The 24,828-nt window shown below is 41.3% G+C and overlaps 1 protein-coding gene and 1 long non-coding RNA gene across 2 annotated transcripts in view; one reads left to right on the top strand and one right to left on the bottom strand.

Annotated features, from left to right (window-relative positions):
* Positions 1-5,524: 5,524 nt before the first annotated feature.
* Positions 5,525-7,508, bottom strand: LOC140198645 (homeobox protein DLL-4-like). The gene is made up of 3 exons (XM_072259647.1): positions 7,080-7,508; positions 6,538-6,722; positions 5,525-6,324 (listed from the first exon to the last, which is right to left on the bottom strand). The coding sequence occupies exons 1-3, from the start codon at positions 7,399-7,401 to the stop codon at positions 6,016-6,018; spliced, it is 816 nt and encodes a 271-aa protein (XP_072115748.1). The 5' UTR covers positions 7,402-7,508; the 3' UTR covers positions 5,525-6,015.
* Positions 7,509-8,622: 1,114 nt separating this feature from the next.
* Positions 8,623-24,828, top strand: part of LOC140198644 (uncharacterized) — a 36,893-nt gene continuing 20,687 nt past the window's right edge. The window contains exon 1 of the long non-coding RNA XR_011886232.1: positions 8,623-8,747. This is a non-coding gene — a long non-coding RNA (uncharacterized lncRNA). The remainder of the gene's footprint in view (positions 8,748-24,828) is intronic.

Here is a 24,828-nt window from a genome sequence, read left to right as displayed (position 1 = left end):
TATCAGCATCTTGGAAGAACTAAAATAGATGTAAAACTCACGAACACTGGTGACCTCAAAGAAGCCATTCAATCAAAAGATATCCCCATTAATCAGCCGAACGCATTGTTTCTCGAAATAACTACTATAAGGTACAAGGCACATACCATAAGGCATATACGTATTTGAAAACAACAAGCTTCAAGGAAATTTCTCGTGTCCAAGGCCTACTGAAATTGACAAAGAATACCATATTAAAATAAACACTTGAATAACCATGCCCATATTCTACAATGCTTTGCTATTGAAATTTTGATTAAGTAATCCCACCAGAGTTTGTTAAAGCATTTTGCTGTTGAAAAGCTAGGACAAAGGTAATATTAACCATCACACATGGCAATGTTTGATGTATTAATTTAAACAAAATGAACAGTGAGCTTGGTTAAAAATCGTGCTTTAACAAATTAAGACCGCTACAGTTAAAAGTCGCGTTCAAGTAGAGCTATTATAACTTTTGTAAGGCTGGGGCTTGGAAAATAGAGTGCATTTTATACAAAAAAAAAACTCTTCTAAAAATAAGGTCGCAGCTTAGTCAACAAAAAAATGAGTTTATTCTGCCAAGCGCTCCAAATGGGAATACAGCTGCATCGAAGAGGTTCTGCATTATTGCACCGTATTCTCTACTTGATTACAATCCGAGGCCTTCAAACGAACGATAATTACAGTAATTTGGGGTTTATTTATTCTAATATAGTTTCGTATCTTTTGGGGTAATTATGAGCATTTTTTTCGCCGGGGAATCTTTGCATTAACAAAAGAGGTAGCAGTGAAAGCCAAATTTGAACAGTATTGAAAAAGAAGCAGTATACTTAAAAAAAAGGTGTGCTTCCATCTTTGCAAATCAAAAGGACGTTTGTCATGAGGTCTGCAAATTGCTTGCAGGTGTATAGAGAAGAGTTGTCAATAGGAAACTGTTCGAAATCAGTAAGCTGCAATGTTGAAGTAATATAAAGCAAAGGAAATTGCCCCAACGAGATCGAATGTTTTCCTCGCACATGATCCTTTAACATCACTGCTTTAACATTTAATGTCCAAAGCCATCGAGTCGTCATTCTAGTTGCAAAACCAGACAGCTATACACAATCTGTATTAATGGCAATCGACATCTTATTTACCATTTACATAACTGGGAATCCCGTTTCTTTTTCTAAAATATCCCTACAACTATGTTGACGTACCCGGAGTATATTTCAATTTACACAGGTATTTTTATAGTTTATTTTCTCATGAGCATTGCGATTTGCAGCATAAATAAGAAATGTGATTAAAGTGTGCCGATATTGACCTTCATCGGTTATACACCGCCCAGGTGAGGAAACTGCGTTGTAGTAGGTAGCAAACGTCGAAAATAAACAAGTATTCGATTTAAATGGCGAGTAGAAATGTAAGAAAATGTTTTGAAGATTTGAATCCCAGGCAGTATGTACTGTGCAACGCCGTCGGCTTTATCCAGAACTTGTGATATTTTAATTCGTAGATGTAAACATATATTTGAGTAAAAATGCAGAAATTCATGATTTAAAATCGATCAGTATACGACCAGCGATATCTGAAAATATGTTATGACCTATGTAAGAAAAATAATCAGCGACCTGTCGCCGCACCTAGTTTTCCTTTTCGCGTTTAACGCATTCGGCCAGAGCAAGTTTCCGTGGAAGAATTTATAATTTGAATTATCTATTTACAGCAGTACAATTCATTGCAAAAGCCACGTTGTACATGCTTTTCAACTGAAGCGACTACAGAAACAAATAGTTTATATCCTTACCTTGTTCTTTTCAGGCAAGATGGTCGATTCTATTTAGTCATTGGAAGAGATTTTGCTATAATGCTAAGGAAAGAGTCTCATATGAGTGAATTTCTGCGAGCCGATTCACTATTCCTCTTCTAAATAGTTCAATATCGACTGCAGAATATGACTGCATTTCTGCTATAGCCTGTCTTTATAGCTGATGAAAAGATTGCCGATTATTAACATAAATGTTTACTCTTCATTACGCTGATGACATTCTGCTCTCGAGAACTTGGTAATCTTTCGAAATTATGAGCAATTTTTAAAAAAAATTAGAGCAGTGCTGTTACCAAGCAATTCAAGCTTTTCTGCGTAGGCTCCAAACGGATATAATTATCGAGGAGTCAAGATGTTATGCTAAAAACTATGCATTGATATTCCCATTTATTATGTACATACAACTTTGACAATGTTGATGCTTGAAATAGCAGGAAATTGTCTTGCGCAAAAATTACAGTCCATATTAGGACATCTGAAATTGCGAAGAATTATATAGTAATTGCAGGCTTTCAGCTCCGAGAGCCAGAAAGCTCAAACTCGAGAGAATGTGGATAAAATTACAGTTGTGATCAGTGCAAAGTTTAGAGGAAATTCTAAAATTTTCCAAATTGACTATCCAGGATTCCGGAAGTGACTATACCATATGACATAAGATTTTTTTTGAAGGCGCGCCTAGGTCCAACAACTATTCGAATTTATATGCCTCCTTCCTAATCACTAATGAAAACCCACACACAGAACCAATAGATACGTCGGTTCTCTGAAAGTGCGGATATTTCTAGTTACATCACCTAGGACCTTCTTACAAGAGAGTCAATGTGACAGCCCCGGGATAAATGAGACATCTTGTAGTGCTGCAATCAGTGACAAAGCACAGTCTTATTCCTGAAAACGTTTTAGACGTGTAGTAGATTTTCAACAGAAGAAATTAATAAACAATTTTTACAAAATGTAATCAAGTAATTTGATCAATAGCTTTTATATCTAATTTTATTTAATATCAGAATCGAACAGAACTTCATAATGGTCAACAAGCGGTTATCACTTCACCCAAGGTCGATTTAGCGAATCATCTTTATGTTTTGTTCGGTTGCAACCATAAACCTTATTCGGTAAATCATATTTTTCCAACGAAATATTTTGGTCCTTTTCTGAACAAAAGCAAACTACCTTTCCTCGCTTAATAAATATTGTTTATTAAAAAAAACCAGTGTGAAATAAACAAATTACATCCATGATTGATAGTCAAGCATTTTAATTTCTAAAATTTTGAATTTTGCAGTCTCCCTCGGCCGTAAATATAGCAAAGGGATGTATCCACCGTTTGGAACAAAATGCTAATTCAAAACTTTGTTAGTATTCTGTTAATACCCATAACTTACCGCAAATACAACATTTAAGCACTGGAGGTTTATATAATTCGTAATACATCAATCCAATGCATAGTTTTTAATTCTATTGATTTTTTAAAATGTTTCTAATATAACTGGTCCTTCGTTTCCTGAACGAAACACAGACGTCTCGATTACATCCACATGCATTAAGCTAAACAGGAAGTTTTATTAAGGAAACGTAAACACAAATCAGCGGATCCTTCTCTGTAGTTATTTCTCCGTTATCTGGTCAATTACAAGAACAAAATAAACGAGGGAATCTAAGTTCAGAAATCGAAATAAATATTTCAAGAATTTTATTTTTAAGTCACACTTTAGTCCACTTAACGGATTATCTTAAACAAACCTTTTTTATATGATATGAAATTATTGTTAATATAACGCATTTCTTTAAGTAATAAGCACGAAAGATTCTACAGATGCTGGAAATCCAGAGCCAACACACACACAATGCTGGAGGAACTCAGCAGGTCCGGCAGCATCTATGGGAGTGAATAAATAGTCGACGTTTCGGGCCGAGACCCTTCATCAGGACTCAAAGTTTTCGAGATCATACTGCTTTTCTAGTTTTCCGGATCGCAGGCGTCGGCTGTAGCTGTTATTTCAGCTTTAAGTAGTTGCCAAAAAAAAAGACGACTTTTTTTGCGTATGTTGTATTTTTACGCGTATGGCTACGTGGTTAATTGTTGAAAATGTACCGTTTTTAATCCATAATAAAATGTTAATTTACATTTCGAAGCCTTTTCCCACAAATTATATAAGTTTCGTTATATATAACTTCCATCCTTGGGTCCTATCATCTGGTAGTCATCAGCTTGTTTCTAGTCATCAATTTCTGTTTAAAAAATATCACAAATGTTGCATCGTTTTACTTTAAAACAATGAAAAAGTAGCAGCGTTTAGGTAAGCGGCTTTTACAGCAAGAGAACAACGCTTTGGGGCTTTGTTAAAATGCATACGCTCCTTTTACATACATGTTCTGCTAGAAATTAATATTTTGAACCCTTTTTTTTCACCAACAAGATCTCTCGAGGAAACGAAGTTCCGAGTAGATCAGAAGGTCTGTTTGTGTGGTTTCACTGTTACTGTGCTTAATAGTGGTTTGCTTCGGGCGATTTCTGTTGGTTTGTGCCTCTCGCGGTTAATGAAAAAAGGGAATCTATAGAAAGGAGTTCTGTCTCCAGTGTGTCTACTTGCTCCTGAGCCAAACTTGCCTCTCCAGAGCTCGCATGCCAAGGCGTTTTGCGTGCCTCTGACAACTGGCTTAAACATTCCGCCCCAGGCACTAATACTTGGGCCTGTTAGTCATCGTCTACAATACATGAAATCCCTATAAAAGAACAGTTGTCTTGTTAACAAAAATCAGAAAGGCAACATCTCTTCCCCCCCCCCCCCATTCTATATCACACGTTTATCTCGGTAACAATGTTAGGTCCCTTCAAGAACTTTCGAACAGCTCTTATCCACATCAATTATTCAATGTCTGGAGTTGCATAGCTGTTCCAGACGGCAGTGTGTTCGAACTAAACAAAAAACTCTGTAGAAACGCCGGAGATTCATATGCTTTCTCAATATAAACCTTTGAGTTGCGTTTTGGGGCAGAACTGGGTTTGGCTGTCGCGTTAACAATTTCAGCACGACTGCCTCAGACATGTTGCGATATTAAAAAAATATCCGCATTATATGTCGAAGCCTGTTGAGCTCTTCACAGATCATATTCAGCATGTTCTCCCAGCTTCTAACCTGGATCTCGCCAAAAGTTACGTCATGAGTAATATTTATGGGATAAATTTATCCGGCGCCGGCTCTCCGGAGGGCGGAGCACGCTTTAATGTGGAGAATATGTCGTTGATTGATGAATGTCTGCGCTAAAGCACTGCTGTCGCGCACGTACACATCTATAATCTGCAAAACAAGGAGCCGGTTGTAACAATCCCCTGTTTCGGCGCCTATACTTTAATTGAGCAGTGAGCTACAACCCTGTTTGCAGTTTGCAAGTTGTAATATTGCAAGCTTGCAGTTGAATAGGGTATTATTTCCTAGTAACAGCTAGTTGAGTTTATTAATATGGACGGCCATTATCACTAGGTGAATTTTTTTCAATATCTCAATAAAACCACTCTACTAAAACAAAAACTTCTTTTTTATAAATTTGCTTGATTCAAGCGTTCGTGATTACAGTTGTAACAATAATAACATTTAAACAATATTTATTTAAATAATATATTTCTTTTCATTAAAACAACATTGTACTGACGTTGTTTTATAGAATAAATAAAGAAAATAGCATTCCCCCCCCCCCATCTATCAGTGGAATAAAATCAGTAGCACATTTAACTCCTTGTACGAAACGCTTTAAATGCAGGATTGAACCAATAGAAACATACCGCTGGTACAGTATATCAGATATTATTAGAACAGCTACGTAACACACAAAAAGTGGATAAAACTATTATATTGTATTACAGCAATCAATCTAATGGATGCACATTCGTATTCAGGTAGTTCGGCACGATTGAAGGCATTTATTTACACAGTTTTCCATCGTCTACACTGCAAGCTGAATAACCATGATCGGCGTTTTAACAGCACGGACCCGACTCGTCATAAATACCACAGTTAGTTCAAAAACATAGAAAATGAGGTCATTTGCAAAGGCACCAATTAATACAAACGTTATAAAGGATGGTACTGTAATGATTGTTCTTTAAAAAAAACTCATATTTCCTCTGTTTTGGAAAGTTTTTAGGTAGCGTCTCATTTAACCAGACGATATATGGTATCGTCGGGTCAGTACATTGTCCCTGTGCTTACAGTAGACTGGTGCTGAAGAATCGGGGTTGATTGAAAATGTGAAGCACTACTTGAACCGGGATACCAGGAGTAGTTTCCTAAGAAGGCCGCGGCCGGGCTGTTGTTCTGCGTGATAGCTGAGTTGCAGTTAATTCTCTGGTGTGGAGAGTGGTCCCACGCTACAGAGGATGGCGGAGAACTGCAAGGCGGAGATTCCCTGGCACTGAGATTCTGTTCTTTTGGCATTTCTGCATTTTTCCACATTTTCTTGAATTTAGATCGGCGGTTCTGAAACCAAATTTTTACCTGTATAATTCAAAATTAAAATAAATTATAGAAACTGCAATGCAAAAGATTACAACGTTTATAAAGCTCAACAATATACGTCCACGTCGCAATTAAGCTTAGAGAAACGTTGGGGCAAGTTTTATTTTGTTTTTAGAGTTTAACCTGTAGAACTGTAACGAGCATATTAAATACAGCCATTCTCTCAGAGCGTTCTCCATGGTGCAGTTTTACCTGAGTTTGTGTAAGGCCCATGGACGCAGCCAGCTCGGCCCTTTCGGGCAAAGCCAAATACTGGGTTTTCTGGAACCGTCTTTGCAAAGCTGCCAGTTGAAAGCTGGAGTAAATGGTTCGGGGCTTTCGAACTTTCTTTGGTTTCCCATTGACTATTCTTATTTCAGGCTCGCACTCTTCTTTTTCTGAGAGAAAAAAAACGCAATTATTTTCTGAAACGAAATAAAAATTGCTGGGTAAACCCCCAGCACGCGAGCGTTTGTAGAAAGAGAAACGGTTAATGTTCCGTGTCTGCGATCTTCCATAAGGATTGGTTTTATTTTTGATCAATAATTATTTTCTAATTGTTAGTCAAATCTAATTGTCGATAACAGAAACATTTACACTGAACGTCAGAAACATAGACACACGTATACAGCCGCATTGCATTGTTAAATATAACTAGCTTCCAATGTAATCAAATTAAACTCCACGTCTTCACAACTTGCGAAAAGTTCGTGTTACTATAGCAATCAATCAAATGATTGAATTCGATATCTTACCTATATCAGTATTTACCGGCGAATTACTTGTACCAAAGGAAGTGTAGGTATTGTAACAATTTGTGTAACTGATTTCATAGGATTTGGCGCTATACGAAAGATTGTTCATGTTACCAACGTGAAGCTGATAGGAGTTAAGCTGTCCGTAAGGCGACCCAGTGCAGGGGACGTGCTGCTGCCCATTGTAATAGCTGCTGTCAGTTGCAGTAGACACTGGCAACGTTGGAGATTCCTGGGAGTGGGACTTGTGCATGGTGTGATAACTCGAGGTAATTTGGTTCGAATGCATATCTGCAGCGAGACTGTCAAATACTCCGGTCATTTTTTTTTAAAAAAAGAAAAATATATTTTAGAAATGCAAAGTTACAAACGTCAGCTCAGAAAAACTTCAGTGCTGATCCAGAAACCATGTTATTATGGCTGTGTCCGAACAAGCTGCGCGGTGCTCATGCTTTACATTTACCCTCGACGACAGGGACTCCGGCGTTAAAGACACGTCACGTGCAGCGGTCGTCACGCCGCTGGGCCGCGGCCGATAGGCTGTCGCGGTGGTGTCCGTGACGCGAGCGGGCCGCCGCTCAGGCTGGCGCTGGGCTGGGGCGGAGCCGGGGCCGGAGCCGGAGGGCAGGCGCTGATGTGCGTGTAACAGAGCTGGGAATCTCTGCTACCACAATAACCCGCTTTGTCCTCCTTATGTATCCTTGAAACGAAACAAATAAACACAAATAAATGAGGGGGCACATTTGATTAAATAGGAAGGGCCCATTTCCCTTCGCAGAGAGGTCAGCATCCGGGGGCAGAGATTTAAAGGAACTGGTAGGATTAGAATGGAGATAGGGGGATTATAAAATCACCCCCGTGGGTGGTAAGGAGTCTGGAATTCACTACTGATAGAGAGGCAAAAATCCTCGGCACATTAAAAAGTACTTATATGAGGGATGGAAGGTCGTGTTTGGCTGCGTACTCCACCAGCACAGATCCGATGGGCCGAAGGCAGGCTGTATGTGGTATAAACGTTTATATGATTCAACAATTCTGTTTCCAGAGAAAGTAGCTTTGCATCCGACCAATTTTCAAATCTGATTATAAACTTTATATTCTGGTGAAGGACTCTGAAGTGAAATATTTCTTTATCCCTGAATGCTACCTAACCGGCATAGTTTGTTCCCCCTCCCCCTTATCATTCTCCGGTTTTATTTCGGATTTCCAGTATCTGTTGATTTCTCAATGTAAAAAACTCTTAGAAACTCAGTTTGTCAGTCAGTACTAGGAAGACCGTTTCAATTGACGTCCTTTCATATACTATTTAAGTTCACGCTTAAAAAATGCAGTGGGGCAGCTGTATAAAGGTAAAAATGAAATAATCTTACACACAATTGAACTAATCGGGAAATTTAGCAGTTCTACAAAATTTTATTGCCTTGCTTACAGTGATTTGGCAGTGACCAATTGCGGGGAACGAAACAGGAAGCCTGCCAGTTGCTTTTGCCTTGTGCTGCCATCTTGTGGCGCTCAGTTTGTTATTCTTCCCGCGCGACTTCTCCCAGCCGCTGTCAACATCGAGTTGGAAACAACGAGGAAGCGAGATTTTTTTTTAAACTTGAGATAGTTCATATTGTTGTGTATTTTAATAGGTCGACCTTTTATAAATGAAGGTTAATACCTCAGGTAAGCGATAGCCTTTTGTTGTCTAGGTAGCATTATGATAAAATTGCCGATGTTTTGAAGTTGAAATGGCTGCTCCAGAGGCATTTAGAACCTTCAGAGGGTTTGAAGTTTAAAATATGCACATATGCTTAGTCTGTGATGGCTCCTTAAAAGAGTTAAAATTTGAAGCGTCTTTCATTGAAGTGGAAAAGAATGTTAGAAACATAGTTATTTTAAACGACTTATAAATTATTTACAGGTATATGCTTGTTCACTCTAATATAACAAATCCACTTAAATTTACATGCACATTCTGATCCTTGTTATTCAAGTATAACAAGATACTTCCTGTAGGTTAACAGGTCGGTACAACATCATGGACTGAAAGGCACATATTGTGTTGTACTGTTCTCTATGTTCAACGTAAAATACCTTACAGAGATTTTAGTCAATAGATAGTATGTGTGTACTGGATTATGGATGGCCCCTGTGTAAATTTAAACAAAAATAATCATTTCTGGGTGCGATAAAGTCAAACTAAACCATCTGAGTAGCTGGATAACAAACAGATTTCTTATCGATATAAGACCATATCAAAATCTCTATTTAGGATTGATATCAGTAAAATTGTACCTGAATTAAAGTTGCTTTGCCAGAAATTGGAATTCAATATTATCCACTATGCCAGTTTCCTGTAGCATTCAAAGAAACAGAATTGCTTAAAATGAAATAATCTTGTAGTCCATTAGCCCCCTGTCCTCTCCCCACCCTCTTCCCACAGCTAAGCAGGTATTTAGTACTCTCTCAACAACTTCTTTTCTCTTTTTAAAGAGCAGAATTAGGCCATCTGGCCCATTGTGTCTGCTCTGCCATTTCATCATGGCTGAACCATTTTCCCCTCAGCCCCAATCACCTGCCTTTCCCCCATTTCCCTCCATGCCCTGGCCCATCGAGAATCTATCAACCTCTGCCTTAAATATACAGTACATAAAGATTTGGCCTCCACAGCTGCTGGAGGCAATAAATTCCAAAAATTCACCACTCTCTGGCTAAAGAAATTCCACCTCATCTCCATTCTAGAAGGACACCCCTCTATTCTGAAGCCCTGTTCTCTGGTCTTAGACTCTCCCACCATACGAAACATCCTCTCCACATCCACTCCATCTGGGCCTTTCACCATTTGATAGGTTTCAATGAGGTCGCCCCTCATTCTTCCGAATTCCAGTGAATACAGACCCAGAGGCATCGGACGCTCTTCATATGATAAGCCATTTAATCCTGGAATCATTTTCGTAAACCTCCTTTGAACCCTGTCCAGTTTCAGCAGATCCTTTCTAAGATATAAGAGCCAAACCAGCTCACAATCCTCCAAGTGAGGCCTCACCAGTGCTTTATAAAGTCTCAACATTACATCCTTACTTTTGTATTCTAGTCCTCTTGAAATGAATACTAACATCGCTTTTGCTTTCCTCACCACAGACTCAATCTGCAAATTAACCTTCAGGGAATCATGCATAAGGATTGCCAAGTCCCTTTGTGCCTGTTTTTTTATCATTTAGAAAATAGTCAACCCTTTCATTTCTTCTACCAAAGTGAATGACCATACACTTCCTGAAACTGCATTCCATCTGCCACTTCTTCACCCATTGTCCTAATCTGACTAAGTCCTTCTGTAGTCTCTCTACTTCCTCAAAATTATCTTCCCCTCCACCTATCTTTGTATCTGCAAACTTTGCAATAAAACCATCAATTCTGTCATCCAAGCATTGATGCATAACATAAAAAAAATTGGTCCCAATGCAGACACCTGTGGAATACACTAGTCACCAGAAGCCAAGCAAAAAAGGCTCCCTTTATTTCCATTCTTGCCTCCTGCCAATCAGCCACTGCTTTATCCATGCTAGAATCTTTCCTGTAATACCATGGCTCATAACTTGTTAAGCACCTTGTCAAAGGCCTTCTGAAAATGCAAGTACACAGCATCAACCAATTCTCCTTTTTCTATCATGCTTGTAATTTCTTTAAAGAATTCCGAAAGATTTGTCAAGCAAGATTTTTCCTTGAGGAAACCATGCTGACTATGGCCTATTTTATCATGTGCCCGCAATTACCCCAAATCGACTTCCTTAACAATCGGCTCCAACATCTTCCCAACCACTGAGGTCAGACTCACTGCCTATAGTTTCTCTTCTTCTGCCTCTCTCCCTTCTTGAACAGTGGAGTGATACTTACAATGTTCCAATCTTCCAGAATCTAGAGATTCTGCAAAAGGTCATTACGAATGCCTCCACAATCTCTTCAGCCACCTCTTTCAGAACCCTGGGATGTACACCATCTGGTCCAGGTGACTTGCTACCTTCAGATCTTTCACTTTCCCAAAAACCTTCTCCCTAGTTATGGTAACTTCACACACTTCATAACCTCCGACACCTGGAACTTCCACCATACTGCTTGTGTCTTCCACTGTGGAAATTGATGCAAAATACTGATTCAGTTCATCTGCCAGTTCCTTGTCCCCCAATACCACCTCTCCAACACCATTTTCCAGCTTTCTGATATATACTCTTGCCTTTTTTTTTACATTTTATATATTTGAAGAAACTTTTTGTATCCTCTTTAATATTATTGGCTAGCTTACTTTTGTATTCTATCTTTACCTCTGTAATGATTTGTTTTAGTTGCTTTCTGTTGGTTTTTAAAAGCTTCCCAATCTGCTAACTTCCCACTATCCTTTGCTTTATTATATGCCCTCTCTTTGGCTCTTATGTTGGATTTGACTTCCCTTGTTAGCCACTGTTGTGTCACCTTGCCTTAAGATTACTTCTTCCTCTTTGGAATGTATATATCCCATGCCTTCCAATCTGCTTCAAGAAATTCCAGCCATTGTTGCTCTGCTGTCATCTCTGCCAGTGTTCTTTTCCAATAAATTCTGGCCAATTTCTCTCTCATGTCTTTGTAATTCCCTTTACTCCACTGTAATACTGATGCATCTGACTTTAGCTTCTCCTTCTTAAATTTCAGGTGAATTCTATCATATTATGGTCACTGACCCCTAAAGGTTCTTTTACTTGAAGCTTGCTAATCAATTGCAATTCATTGCACAACACTCAAGTCATGAGCTACTCTAAAAAGCCATTTCATAGGCATTCTAGAAATTCCCTCTCTTTTGGTCCAGCACCAACTTGCTTTTCCCAATCTACCTGCATATTGAAATCCCCCATAACTATTGTAACATTGGCCTTTTGGCATGCATATTTTATTTTCCATTGTAATTTGTAGACCATATCCTTAGTGCTGTTTGGGGGTCTATATACAACTCCCATATGGTCTTTTCACTCTGGCAGTTCCTTAACTCTATCCACAATGATTCAGCACCTTCTGACTCTACGTGACCTCTTTCTGATGCCGTCCCCTCTGCCTTCCTGCCTGTCCTTTTGATATGACGTGTATCCTTGGACATTAAGTCCCCAGCTATAATCTTCTTTCAGCCGTGATTCAGTGATGCCACTCTGTAACTGTGCTATAAATTCATCAAACTTATTCTGTATACTGCCCGCATTCAAATGTAACACCTTCACGCTTTTTGATATTGTCAGCCTTTTACATTGCAACTTATTCAGTTGACTGCAATTTTGCCCTGTCATCAGTCTCTCCTTGCTAGGGGTCTTACTAGATGTTGCCTTTGATTATAAGCCAACTACCTCATCCTCAGCACTATCAGTCTGGTTCCCATCCCCCTGCCAGATTAGTTTAAACCCTCCTGAACATCTCTAGCCAACCTGCCCACAAGGATATTGGACTCCCTCAGGTTCAGGTGTAACCCGTCCCTTTTGTACAGGTTTTACCTTCCCCTGAAGAGATCCCAATGATCCATAAATCTGAACCCCTACCGGTTCCTCAGGCATGCATTCACCTGCCAAATTATCCTATTCCTACTCTCACTGGTGCGTGGCTTGGGCAACAATCCAGAGCTTACTACCCTGGAGATCCTGTTTTTCAGCTTTCTACCTAGCTCCCTAAAATCTGTCTTCAGGACCTGCTCACCTTGTCCACCTATGTCATTTGTGCCAATATGTACCAAGAGTTATGGCTGCGCACCCTTGCCCTTAAGAATGCCATGGACCTGATCCGAGACATCCCTGATCCTGGCACCAGGGAGACAGCATACGATCTGTGTGTCTCTATCCTGCCCACAGAGTCTCGTCTCTGTTCTTCTGACTGCGGACTCTCCTATCAACACAACAGTGCTCTTCATCTCTCTGGTCTGCTGAGCCACAGCACCAGACTCAGTGCCAGAGACTCGGTCACTGTGGCTCCCCCAGGTAGGTTGTCCCCCTTGTCACCAACTAATTTAGGGTGTTCAAATTCCACAGCCAGAATAGGGTTTCAGCCGGAATGGAGATGATTTGAGGCTGTCCCTTCCCCCTCAACAAACTATCAGCTTGTACATTAGAGGCATGTACTCCAATAAGTCAATTGCGTCATCATGGAAATTTGTGAATCAAACATCCATAAAGCAAGGAAAACAATAATTTGCATTTATATGGAAGCTTTTGTAGTATAATCATACAAACGTTTTCACATTCATGTGTATGGGACCCAAATGTTTGTAGCGTTCATTCAGCTACTTAGTCTAGGGTCATGTCATAGAGGTGCCAGGAAATGGTTATCTCAAGTTAGAGGGTCTAATCACTTCTTTCTAATATACAGTGGCATTTTCATTGTCAAACTGAATTCAGTTCGAATAAACTCCTCTGGCTTTCAGCCGGGTCCAGGTGCCAGTTTTAACCAACATTTCGATGTTAAACTCTGCCATCTGCATCAGGGATGATGCCTAGGCATGTCTAGTCTGGTGGTATTTATACCCCTAATGTCCTTCCCTCCTGATTGATTCATTCTCATCCAATCAGGTTTCCATCTTGCAAACTTGTTTACAATTGAGTTCCAGTTCTTCCTTAGAATGAGACCTTCATCTTTGTTAAAACTCTTTTCCTCTAGTTTTACTTCAATGGTTTCCTTCACCAGACTGTCTCAAAAACCATTGCTGCGGCACTGTAGTTTTGTGCCTTTGAGGTCAATCCAATGGCCATTGTGAATGGAATGTTCTGCTCCCGCCAAATTCTCTGGGTAACCCAAACGGATACACCTCCTGTCCTCCTTGATGCGGGTTTCCACTGTGCATCCCATCTGGCCAATATACACTGCTCTGCAATTCAATTCAAGTTCAATTGTCATTCAGCCATACGTGAGTACCCATAAATACAGCCAAACGAGACAACGTTACTCCGGGACCAAGGTGTAAGACACAGTACTAACAGACACACACATCACACATTCAAGATAGCAAGCACATAAAGGTATCGGTAAGGTACAGCCACTCATAAGGAAGTCCAGACCTGAGCCATGAATGCCACAGAAATCTGCAGTTGACCACAATGCTGAGCATTATTTTCTGCTGAGCAGGCACTGGAGGAGGGGCAGCAGTAAGTCCAGCCTGGACACCACGCCACAGTGCCCCTGTTGGAACTCTGGTTCCGACACCTCTCTCCCGGCGGCTGTATACAGGCAACAACACATCTTGAGGCTTAGTCCACGCACATATAAAATATCAGTAAAATACAACCACGCCAAAAAAATTATATAGTCCAGACACTGATTCCATGAATGCCACAGTAATCTGTAGTCAACCACAATACAGGTTGCCTTCTACTCCCCCCATCGATATTCCCGGAGTTTCTATTGTATGTTACAGTGCCTATAAAAAGTATTCATCCCCCCCCCCCCCGCAGAAGTTCCCATGTTTTATTGTTTTACAGCACTGAATTGCAGTGGATTTAATTTGGCTTTTTTGACACTGATCAAGAGGAAAAGACTTTTATGTCAAAGTGAGAACTGATCTCCACAAAGTTATCTAAATAAATTACAAATATAAAACATAGAATAATTGATTGCACAAGTACTCACCCCTTTCAAGTTAGTATCTAGTAGATGCACCTTTGACAGCAATTACAGCCTTGAGTCTGTGTGGATAGGCCTCTATCAGCTATGCACATCTGGACACTGCAATTTTTCCCCATTCTTCTTTACAAAACTCTTCAGGCTCTATCAGATTGCATGAGGATCGTGAATGACCAGCACTTTTCAAGTCCAGTCACAAATTCTCAATTGGATTGAGGTCTGGTCTCTGACTTGACCGCTCCAGGGCATTAACTTTGTTGTTTTTAAACCATTCCTGTGTAGCCTTGGCTTTATGCTTGGGGTCATTATCTTGCTGGAAAACAAAACTTCTCCCAAGTCACAGTTCTCTTGCAGACTGCATTAGGTTTTCCTCCAGGATTTCTCTGTATTTTGCATTCATTTTACCCTCTACCTTCACAAGCCTTCCAGGGCCTGCTGTAGTGAAGCATCCTCACAGCATGATGCAGCCACCACCATGCTTCACAGTATAGACGGTGTATTGTTGATGATGTGTGGTGTTTGGCTTATGTCAAACACAGCATTAAGTCTGATGGCAGAAAACCTCAATTTTGGTTTCATCAGACCATAGAACCTTCTCCCAGCTGATTTCAGAGTCTCCCACATGCCTTCTGGTAAAATCTAACTGACGTTTCATGAGTTTTTTTTTTCAACAGTGCCACTCTCCCATAAAGTTGCAACTGGTGAAACACCTGGGCAGCAGTTGTTGTATGTGCAGTCTCTCCCATCTCAGCCACCAAAGCTTGTAACTCCTCCAGAGTTGTCATAGATCTCTTGGTGGCCTCCCTCACTAGTCCCCTTCTTGCACTGTCACTCAGTTTTTGAAGATGGCCTGCTCTAGGCAGATTTACAGCTGTCCTATATTCTTCACATTTCATGATTGACTTAATTGTACTTGAAAGGATATTTAGTGACTTGGAAATTTTCTTGTATCCATCTCCTGACTTGTGCTTTTCAATAACCTTTTTGTGGACTTGTTTGGAGTGTTCTTTTGTCTTCATGATGTGATTTTTGCCAGGATACTGACTCACCAGCAGTTGGACCTTCCAGATAGAGGTGTACTTTTACTATAATCAATTGAAACTAGTTGACTGCACACCTCTCCAAAAACAGATCTTAATTTAACTAATTATGTGACTTCTAAAACCAATTGGTTGCACCAGTGATGATTTATTGTGTCATATTAATGGAGGAGGGGTTGAATATTTATGCAATCAATAATTTAGTTTTTTATACTGTATTTGTAGTTAATTTAGGTCACTTTAGAGAGATCTGTTTTCAGTTTGACACGAAAGAGTCTTTTTCTGTTGATCAGTGTCAAGAAAGCCAACTTAAATCCACTGTGATTCAATGCTGAAAAGCCAAATTGCTGAAGGGAAATAGCTTTTCTTGAACCTTGTGATGTGGGACTTCAGGCTTCTATACCTCCTGCCCAACTTAAAGTAGTTGGTAAAGAAAGAGCAGGGGAAAAAGAAGATATTTATTCACTGAGAGGCTTCTTAAGATCTGCAGCACAGTATCTTAAAGAGTGATAGAACACTAATTCACAGAATCACAGCAATTAAGCTATTTGGTTCATTGATGTAAGAATAATCCTTCTCCCCACAGTCCTGAAAATGCATTCCTTTCCTTTCAGATATCTTCTTGGTTCCCTGAAGGCCGTAATCGAAGCTGCTCCTGTTGGCAGCAGTGCCTTCCAGCCTAGCTATTTACCGTGTAAAATATTTCTTCCAGTTGTCACTTTTGGTTCACCAAGTAAAATGTAGATGAGGTTCTGTGGCCGGCTGAAATCGAGGTGTTTCAATGTTCTTCCTGATGGAGTCAAAGTCAGCTTTATTGTCAATATGTGCAAGTTCAGGACCAGAATCAGGGCTAGTATCACCGGCCAGTGTTGTGAAATTTGTTAACGTAGCGGCAGCAGGATCCTGGAGATGACTTCCCTGTGGTGGGCAGCAAGATGACTCTTCTGAATCTTCGACAGTTGGATGTCATGACGAAGGTTGCCATTGCAGCGCCCTGACTGTCTGAGTAGGCATGTTATCTCTGTCTGCTCCAGCCCCACTGAACTCGTGTCCTCATACCTCGACTCCATTCTATACCCCTTGGTTCAGTCCCTTCCCACGTACATCAATGACACTTCTCATACTCTTGATCTCCTCAGTATCTTTCAATTTGCTGGTCCTGACCACTTCATTTTCACCATGGGTGTACGGTCCCTTTAGAGTTCTACCCCCATCAAGAAGGCCTTAAAGCTCTCCGCTTTTTTCTCAATAAAACAACTATCTAGTTCTCCTCCACCATCACCCTCTTCCGTCTGGCAGAACTGGCCTTCACCCTCAACAATTTTTCCTTTAGCTCCTCCCACTTTCTTCAGACCTGAGGGATAGCCATGAGCAGCTGCATGGGCTCCAGCTATGCCAGCCTCTTCGTTGGCTACGCAGAACAGCCCATGTTCCAAACCTTTCCCAGTAATGTTCCCCAGCTCTTTCTCCACTGTATTGGTGCTACTTCATACACCCATGCTGAGCTTGTCAATTTCATCAATTTTGCCTATAACTTCCACCCTGCCCTTAAATTCACTTGTCCATTTCTGACACCTCCCTCCCCTTTCTTGATCTCTCTCTCTCTCTCCATGTCTGGAGACAAACTGTCAACCGACATCTTTTATAAACCTACTGATACTCACAGTTAACTTGACTATACCTCTTTCCACCCTGTCCCCTGTAAAAATGCCATTCCCTTTCTTCAGTTCCTTCGTCTCCACTGCATCTGCCCCCAGGATGTGGCTTTCCATTCCAGGACATCAGAGATATCTTCCTTCTTCAAAGAACAGTGTTTCCCTTCCTTCACCATTGATGCTGTCTTCACCCGCATCTCCTCCATTACACACTCACCCCATCTTCCCACTGCCTTAATAGTGATAGAATTCCTCTTGTTCTCACCTACCAACCACCCCATGAGCCTCCACGTCCAACACATCATCCCCTGCAACTTCCACCATCTCCAAAGAGATCCTACCACCAAACATATCTTTACCCCCCACCCCCACTTTCCACAGGGATTGCTCCCTCTGTGACTCTTTTGTCCATTCGTCCCTCCCCACTGATCTCCCTCCGAGCACTTATCCCTGCAAGTGGCCAAAGTGTTCACCTCCTCCCTCTCCTCCACTGAGTACTTCAAACAGTCCTTCCAGGTGAGGCAACACTTCACCCGTGAATCTGCTGGGGTTGTCTATTGTGTCTAGTACTCCCAATGTGGCCTCCTCTACATCGGTGAGATCCGTTGTAAATTGGGGGACCACTTCTTTGAGCACCTCCCCTCCACCCAGCAAAAGCAGAACTAACTGGTGGCTCAGTATTTTATTTCCAATTCCCATTCCTGTTCCGACATGAGGGTCCCTGGCCTTCCCTTGTGCCAAGATGAGGCCACCCTCAGGGTGGAGGAGCAACACCTTATATTCTGTCTGGGTGGCACCCAGCCTGATGGTATGAATATTGATTTCTCCTTCTGGTAAAAGCATTTTCCCTCCCCCTCCCTCTTCTTCTATTTCCCACTCTGGACTCTTACCTCTACTCAGCTGCCTATCACCTCCCCCAGGGTCCCTTCCTCCTTCCATTTCTCCCATGGTCCACCCTCTTACCAGATTCCTTCTTCTTCAGCCTTTTTCCCACCCACTTGGCTTCACCTATCTCCTTTTAGTCCTTCTTCCTCCCCTCCCACCTTTTTATTCTGACATCTTCCCCCCCCTTCCCTTTCAGTCCTGAAGAAGGGTCTCAGCCTGAAACGTCGACTGTTTATTCATTTCCGTAGATGCTGCTTGACTTGCTGAGTTCCTCCAGCATTTTATGTGTGTTGCATTTCAGTTGATACTGATGCTTTGGAGTCAGGCAGAAGGAAATAATAAAGCCACTTAGGTGGTAATCTGTCCAGCAGTCACCAATCCTGTCAGGGTACATGGCAGGTAGAAGTCCTGCAAGTAGCAGGAAGAGCCTGCCTCCTCACAAACCACCCACCCACTCACCTGCCCTGTCCTGTCAGATACCTCTAGCCAAACCGATGTGTTTCCACATCAGTGACCCACCTACAAACCTGAGTCAAAACAAAGTGTCCCCGATCCCAAATGACCGGCTGGGAAGGGGAAGAATATCCCCATGTTCTTGACCCTTTTCCTGAAAAGGTTTCTCCATATTCACTTTGTCCATGCCCTTCATGTACCTGTATCTGATTTCCTCATGATCTCCTTTGTTCCAAGGAGAAAATCCTCAGACTTCTCACTGATTCCACACAAGAGAAGACCTTTGTTCCTGGTCAAATTTTCATAGATTGCTTCTGCACCCTCTCCAAAACACTTACATCTTTCCTGAAGTGTGACATTAGATTTGGAGGCAGATTCCATTTGTGGTGGAACCAGTGCTTTATAAAGGACAGACCTGACTTCCTTTCAGTAGTACTCAGTGACTCTTATTATAAAGCAAAACAAATACAAACTGGATGGAAACAACAGGAATTCTGCAGATGCTGGAAATTCAAGCAACACACATCAAAGTTGCTGGTGAACGCAGCAGGCCAGGCAGCATCTCTAGGGAGAGGTGCAGTCGACGTTTCAGGCCGAGACCCTTCGTCAGGACTGGATGGGGAACTTAGTATGTCAGGCGGCATCTGTGGAGATAAAGGCATGGTCACTGTATGGATTGAGACCCAGCATCAGGACTAAGAGCATTGAAGGAAGGTAGCCTGTACATAGAAGTGAGCCTAGAGCCTAATAGTATGAACATTGACCTTTCCCGTTCCAGGAACTCACACCTCTGTGTTCCTTTTCCAATCACACCAGTCCACCCAGATTCTCTCTCCCTTTCATTCCTCCCTTCCTCATTGCCAAGATTCTCTATCATCCCCCACCTGGTCCATCTACCAATCACCCACACACCTGACCTGGGTTACTTCACCATTGGTTTACCTTTCCTATCACCTCCCTCATCTGGATCCACTTGTCCATTATCCCTCCCTTATCTGGTTTCACCTATCTCCTACCATCCTCTACCTCAATATTCCACCTTTCCCTCTCCCACCCCCACCTGGCTCCATTTGCCTACCATCCCTGCCCTCTCCTCATCTGGTTTCATCTATCACCTAACAGTGGATGGAATAACTGAGCCTTCATCCCCCACTGTTTACTTCCCTCTAGGCCAGGAGTGAAACAACTTTTCACTCTAGTTTTCTGATTCTTGTTACTTTGCCCGTTTTCTGTCTGTGCTGCTGCAGACACATTTATTCCATCCCCTTCAATCTTGCTGACAAGTCTATTATGAAAAATGTCTTTCTGAAGTCCATAAACACTAGGTACAGTGCATTTCTCTCATTGACCCTCTCTGTTGTCCATCAAAGAGTTCTACCAAGTTAGTTGGACACAAGTTGTCATTAACAAATCAGTGCTGGCTTTCCTTAATCAATTCACACTTTTCCAAATGGCTACTAATTCTGTCTGCAATGACCGAGCTTCCCCCCACCACAAACGGATCTGAAGTTACTGGACTTAACCCTATAAAGTTTTTGAAAACAAATAGAAGTATTACATGTGCAATTTTCCAGCTTTTTGCCTCTGTTTGCAAGGTTATGAGCAGAGCCTCTGCAATTTCCTCCCTTACATCCCTCAATTATCTGGGATGTTTTTCATCTGAACCAGGTCAGCAGGATTATAGGGGAAAAAGGTTACGTCGAACCAAGCAGGGAAATTCTTTTATGAAATGTCAGAGGCTGAAAGGATTCTTTATGTGCTAGAACACTATAATTCCATTCAATTCTACAGGATAGTGGAAATGATACTTATAAAATGAGTTAACCCATTATTGACCAGGAATTCAGCAATGGATTTCTAGAATTTCCAGAGTTTGGTCCTCTGCTGTTGTACCAGTTACTACCATAGACCCATCTGGACAAATTACATGGAATATGTGACAATGGAGACATGATGTAGATGAAGGGTCTCCACATGAAACATTGACTGTCCATTTTCATTCATTAATTTTGCTTGACACGCTGTGCTCCTCAAGCACTTTGGGTGTTGCTGTGCCATCTGTGTTAATATTGCTGATAGTTGCCCAGCAAACTCCTGGACCCTGTTCAAAGATTCAGTTATACCATGATTAATCTGTATTCAAATTCCACTCAGCCATTTGGGTTCCATCACAGGTTTGCTAAAGTTGTGGGAGTGTTTGAATTTATTTGGCGGGGGTAGGAACTGGAGTGATAGGGCAGAGGATGGGGCAGTTGATACATAAGTGGAACAGCATGTAATGAGAGCATTGGGAAGGATAGCATTGTCTTCCCACTAATTTTTGCTATAATATATGCCCTCTCTTTTGTTTTTATGCTGTCTTTGACTTCCCTTGTCAGCCATAATTGTGGCTTTTGGTAAGGCAAATTTGCAGTTGGTGGGATGGGTTGAAGTATGTCCTTGAGGAGAGATTGAGTCGCCTGGGACTATGCTCTCTGGAGTTCAGAAGAATGAGAGGGGATCTTATAGAAACATATAAAATTTTGATAGATAAGATAGAAGTAGGAAAGTTGTTTCTATTGGTAGGTGAGACTAGAACTAGGGGACATTGTCTCAAGATTCAGGGGAGAATATTTGGGATAGAGATGAGGAGAAACTGTTTTTCCCAGAGAGTGGTGAATATGTGGAATTCTCTGCCCAGGGAAGCAGTTGAGGCTTCTTCACTAAATATATTTAAGAAAGAGATAGGTTTTTACATAGTAAGGGAATTAAGGGTTATGGGGAAAAGGCAGGTATATGGAGCTGAATTTATGGACAGATCAGCCATGATCTTATTGAATGGCGGGGCAGGCACGTTGGGCCGGATGTCCTACTCCTGCTCCTATTTCTTATGTTCTTGAACTAAATAGTAGGTTCAATAGTTGAACAGTTTGGAAAAGTGAGGGTAAAGTAAAGTAAAAGGAAAGGAGAGCGCAGCAGAGACTATAAAAGTCTTCAGAATAAATAAAAGGGCAATAAATAAAAATGGATAAAAATGTAACTTCCCATTAATAAGTTGGCAAAATTAAAAAAAGATGATGAATACAGGACTGAAGGTGTAATATTTGAGTGCACACGGTATGGGAATAATGTAAATAATCTTGTCATACAGTTAGAGATTGGTAAATATGATGTTGTGGGCATCACTGATTCATGGCTGAATGAAGATCATAATTGGGAGCTTAACATTCAAGGATGCGCATTGTGTTGGGAGGACTGGCCAGTAGGCAGAGGGGGTGGTGGGGCTCTGTTGGTAAACAGTGAAATCAAACCCTGAGAAAGAGGTGATACAGGATTGGAAGATGTAGGATTGTTGTGGGTAGAGTTAAGAAACTGTGAAGGTAACAAGACCCTAATGTCAGTTATGTACAGGCCCCCAAACAATAGTCAGGATGTGGGGTACAAATTACAAGAGGGCATAGAAAAGGAATGTTATGATAGCTATGGGGGATTTCAATGTGCAGGTAGGTAGGGAAAATCAGGTTGGTGCTGGATCCCAAGGGAAAGAATTTGTAGAATGCCTACAAGATGGCTTTTTTAGAGTAGTTTGTGGTTGAGCCCACAGGACAGTTCTGGATTGGATGTTCTGTAATGAACCAGATTTGATTAAGGAACTTAAGGTAAATTAATCCTTTGGTGACAGTGATCATAATATGATAGAATCCCCCCTCCCCCCACAATTCAAGAGGGAGAAACTAAAATTAGTTGTATCAGTATTACGATGGAGTAAAAGCAAATACGGAGGCATGAAGGAATTGCTGGCCATAGTTGATTGGAAGGGGACACTGGCAGTGATGATAGCAATGGCTGGAGTTTCTGGGAGCAATTTGGAAGGTGCAGAATAGATTCATTTCAAAGAAGTATTCTGAAGGGTGGATGAGACAACCGTGGCTGACAAGGGAAGTCAAAGACAGCATAAGAACAAAAAAAGAGGGCATATATTATAGCAAAAATTAGTGGGAAGACAGTTCTGATAGAGGAAGCTAAAGAGATTGTGGAGGCATAAGTAGTGATCTTTCAAGAATGACTAGATTCTGGAATGGTTCTGAAGGATTGGAAAATTGAAAATGTCACTCTACTCTTTAAGAAAGGAAATTATAAACCAGCTAGCCTGACTTCAGTGATTGGGAAGATGCTGAAGTCCAATATTAAGGATGAGGTTTCGGGGTATTCGGAGGCTCACGATAAAATAAGTTGAAGTTAGCATGGTTTCCTTAAATGGAAATATTGCCTGACAAATCTGTTGGAATTCATTGAAGAACTAACAGGCAGGATAGACAAAGGAGAGTGAATGGATGTGGCTACTTGGATTTTTAGAAGGCGATTGACAAGGTGCTATTAATGAACCAAGATAAGAGCCCATAGTATTTCAAGAAAGATAATAGCATGGATAGAAGATTGGTTGACTGGCAGGAGGCAAGGAGTGGGATAAAGGGGGTGTTTTTTGGTTGGCTACTAGTGACTAGTGGTGTTTCACAAGGGTCAGTGTTGGGACTGCTTCTTTTCAAATTGTATGTTAGAGATTTGAATGACAGAATTAATGTCTTTGGGTCCAAGTTTGTGGCTGATATGAAGTTAGGTGGAGGGGCAGGTAGTGTTAAGGAAACAGGTTTGCTACAGAAAGACTTGGACAGATTGGGAGAATGGGCAAAGAAGTGGCAGATGGAATACAGTGTCGGAATGTGTATGGCCATGCACTTTGGTAGAAGGAATAAAGGTGTAGACTATTTTCTATACAGAAAGTTCAGAAATCAGAGCTGAGGGACTTGGGAAGTCATTGTGCACAATTCCCTTAAGGTTAACTTGCAGGCTGAATTGGTGGTAAAGATGGCAAATGCAATGCTAGAGTTCATTTCAAGAGAAGAATATAAAAGCAAAGATATAATGACCAGGCTTTATAAGGCATCTGTCAGATTGCACTTTGAGTAATGTGAGCAGTTTTGGGCCCCTTATCTAAGAAAGGATATGCTGACTTTGACGAGGGTCCAGAGGAGGTTCACAAGAATGATCCCAGGAATGGAAGGGTTAAGGTATGAGGAGTGTTTAATGGCTCTGGGCCTGTACTTGCTGGAGTTTAGAAGAATGAGGGGTGGGGGATGTCTTTGAAACCTATCAAATATTGAAAGACCTAGATAGAGCGGACATAGAGAGGCAGTGACTGGGTCTCAGGCACTGACTCTGGTGCTGTGGCTCAGAAGGGAAGGGGGCAAAGAGGACTACAGTAGTGATAAGGATTTCCATTGTTAGAGGAGTAGACATGAGATTCTATGGACATGAAAGAGACAACTGTTTCCTCCTGTATGCCAGGGTCAGAAACATCTTGGGCGGGTCCACGGCATTCTAAAGAGGGAAAGTCTTGTTACATATTGACACCAATGACATAGGTAGGAAAAGGGAGGAGATCCTGAAGAGCAAATTTAGGGAGTTAGCTAGAACGTTGAAAAGCAGGACCTCCAGGATGGTAATCTCTGGATTACCGCCTGTCTCACGTACCACTGAGGGTACAAATAGGATGATTTGGCAGATGAATGTGTGGCTGAGGAACTGGTGCAAGGCTTCAGATTTCTGGATGGATGGGATCTCTTCTTGGAAGGTATAACCTGTACTAAAGGGACGGGTTACACATGAATCCAATGGGGGCCAGTTTTGGAGAGAGTTTAAACTAATTTGGCAGGGGAATGGAAACCAGAGAGATAGGGTTGAGGATGGGCAGTTGGTATACAAGCAGAGGCAGTGTGTAGTGAGGCTGTCAGGAAGGATCGGCAGATGATAGGGCAAGATTGCAGTCATTGAGATGAGCTTTAGGGTTATATGGTGACAAAATTGAAAAGGGTGACGAATACAGGACTGAAAGTGTTATATTTGAATGCACACAGTATACAGAATAAAGCAAGTGTTCTTTTAGTGCAATTAGAGATTGGTTCGTATGACATTGTGGGCACCTTTGAGTCATGGTTGAAAGAAGATCATAGTTGGGAGCTTAACATCCAAGGATACCTAATTCTTCTCCTATGTCTTTTGGTCTTATGATACAAAATGTTTTGAAAGGACAGACTGGTAGGCAGTGGGCAGGGGGTGGGGTGGCTCTGTTGT

The sequence above is a fragment of the Mobula birostris genome, chromosome 6 (assembly GCF_030028105.1).
Source record: "Mobula birostris isolate sMobBir1 chromosome 6, sMobBir1.hap1, whole genome shotgun sequence".
NCBI lineage: Eukaryota > Metazoa > Chordata > Chondrichthyes > Myliobatiformes > Myliobatidae > Mobula > Mobula birostris.
Note: the sequence above shows the minus strand (reverse complement) of the source record. Positions and strands in the feature narration are given on the sequence as shown.

Coding starts and splice junctions, on each gene's coding strand:
- LOC140198645 (XM_072259647.1), bottom strand. CDS start 7,401: ATGACCGGAGTATTTGACAGTCTCGCTGCAGATATGCATTCGAACCAA. Junction 6,723..7,079: donor GCCGGTAAATACTGATATAG/GTAAGATATCGA, acceptor TTTTTCTCTCAG/AAAAAGAAGAGTGCGAGCCT. Junction 6,325..6,537: donor TGGGCCTTACACAAACTCAG/GTAAAACTGCAC, acceptor TGAATTATACAG/GTAAAAATTTGGTTTCAGAA.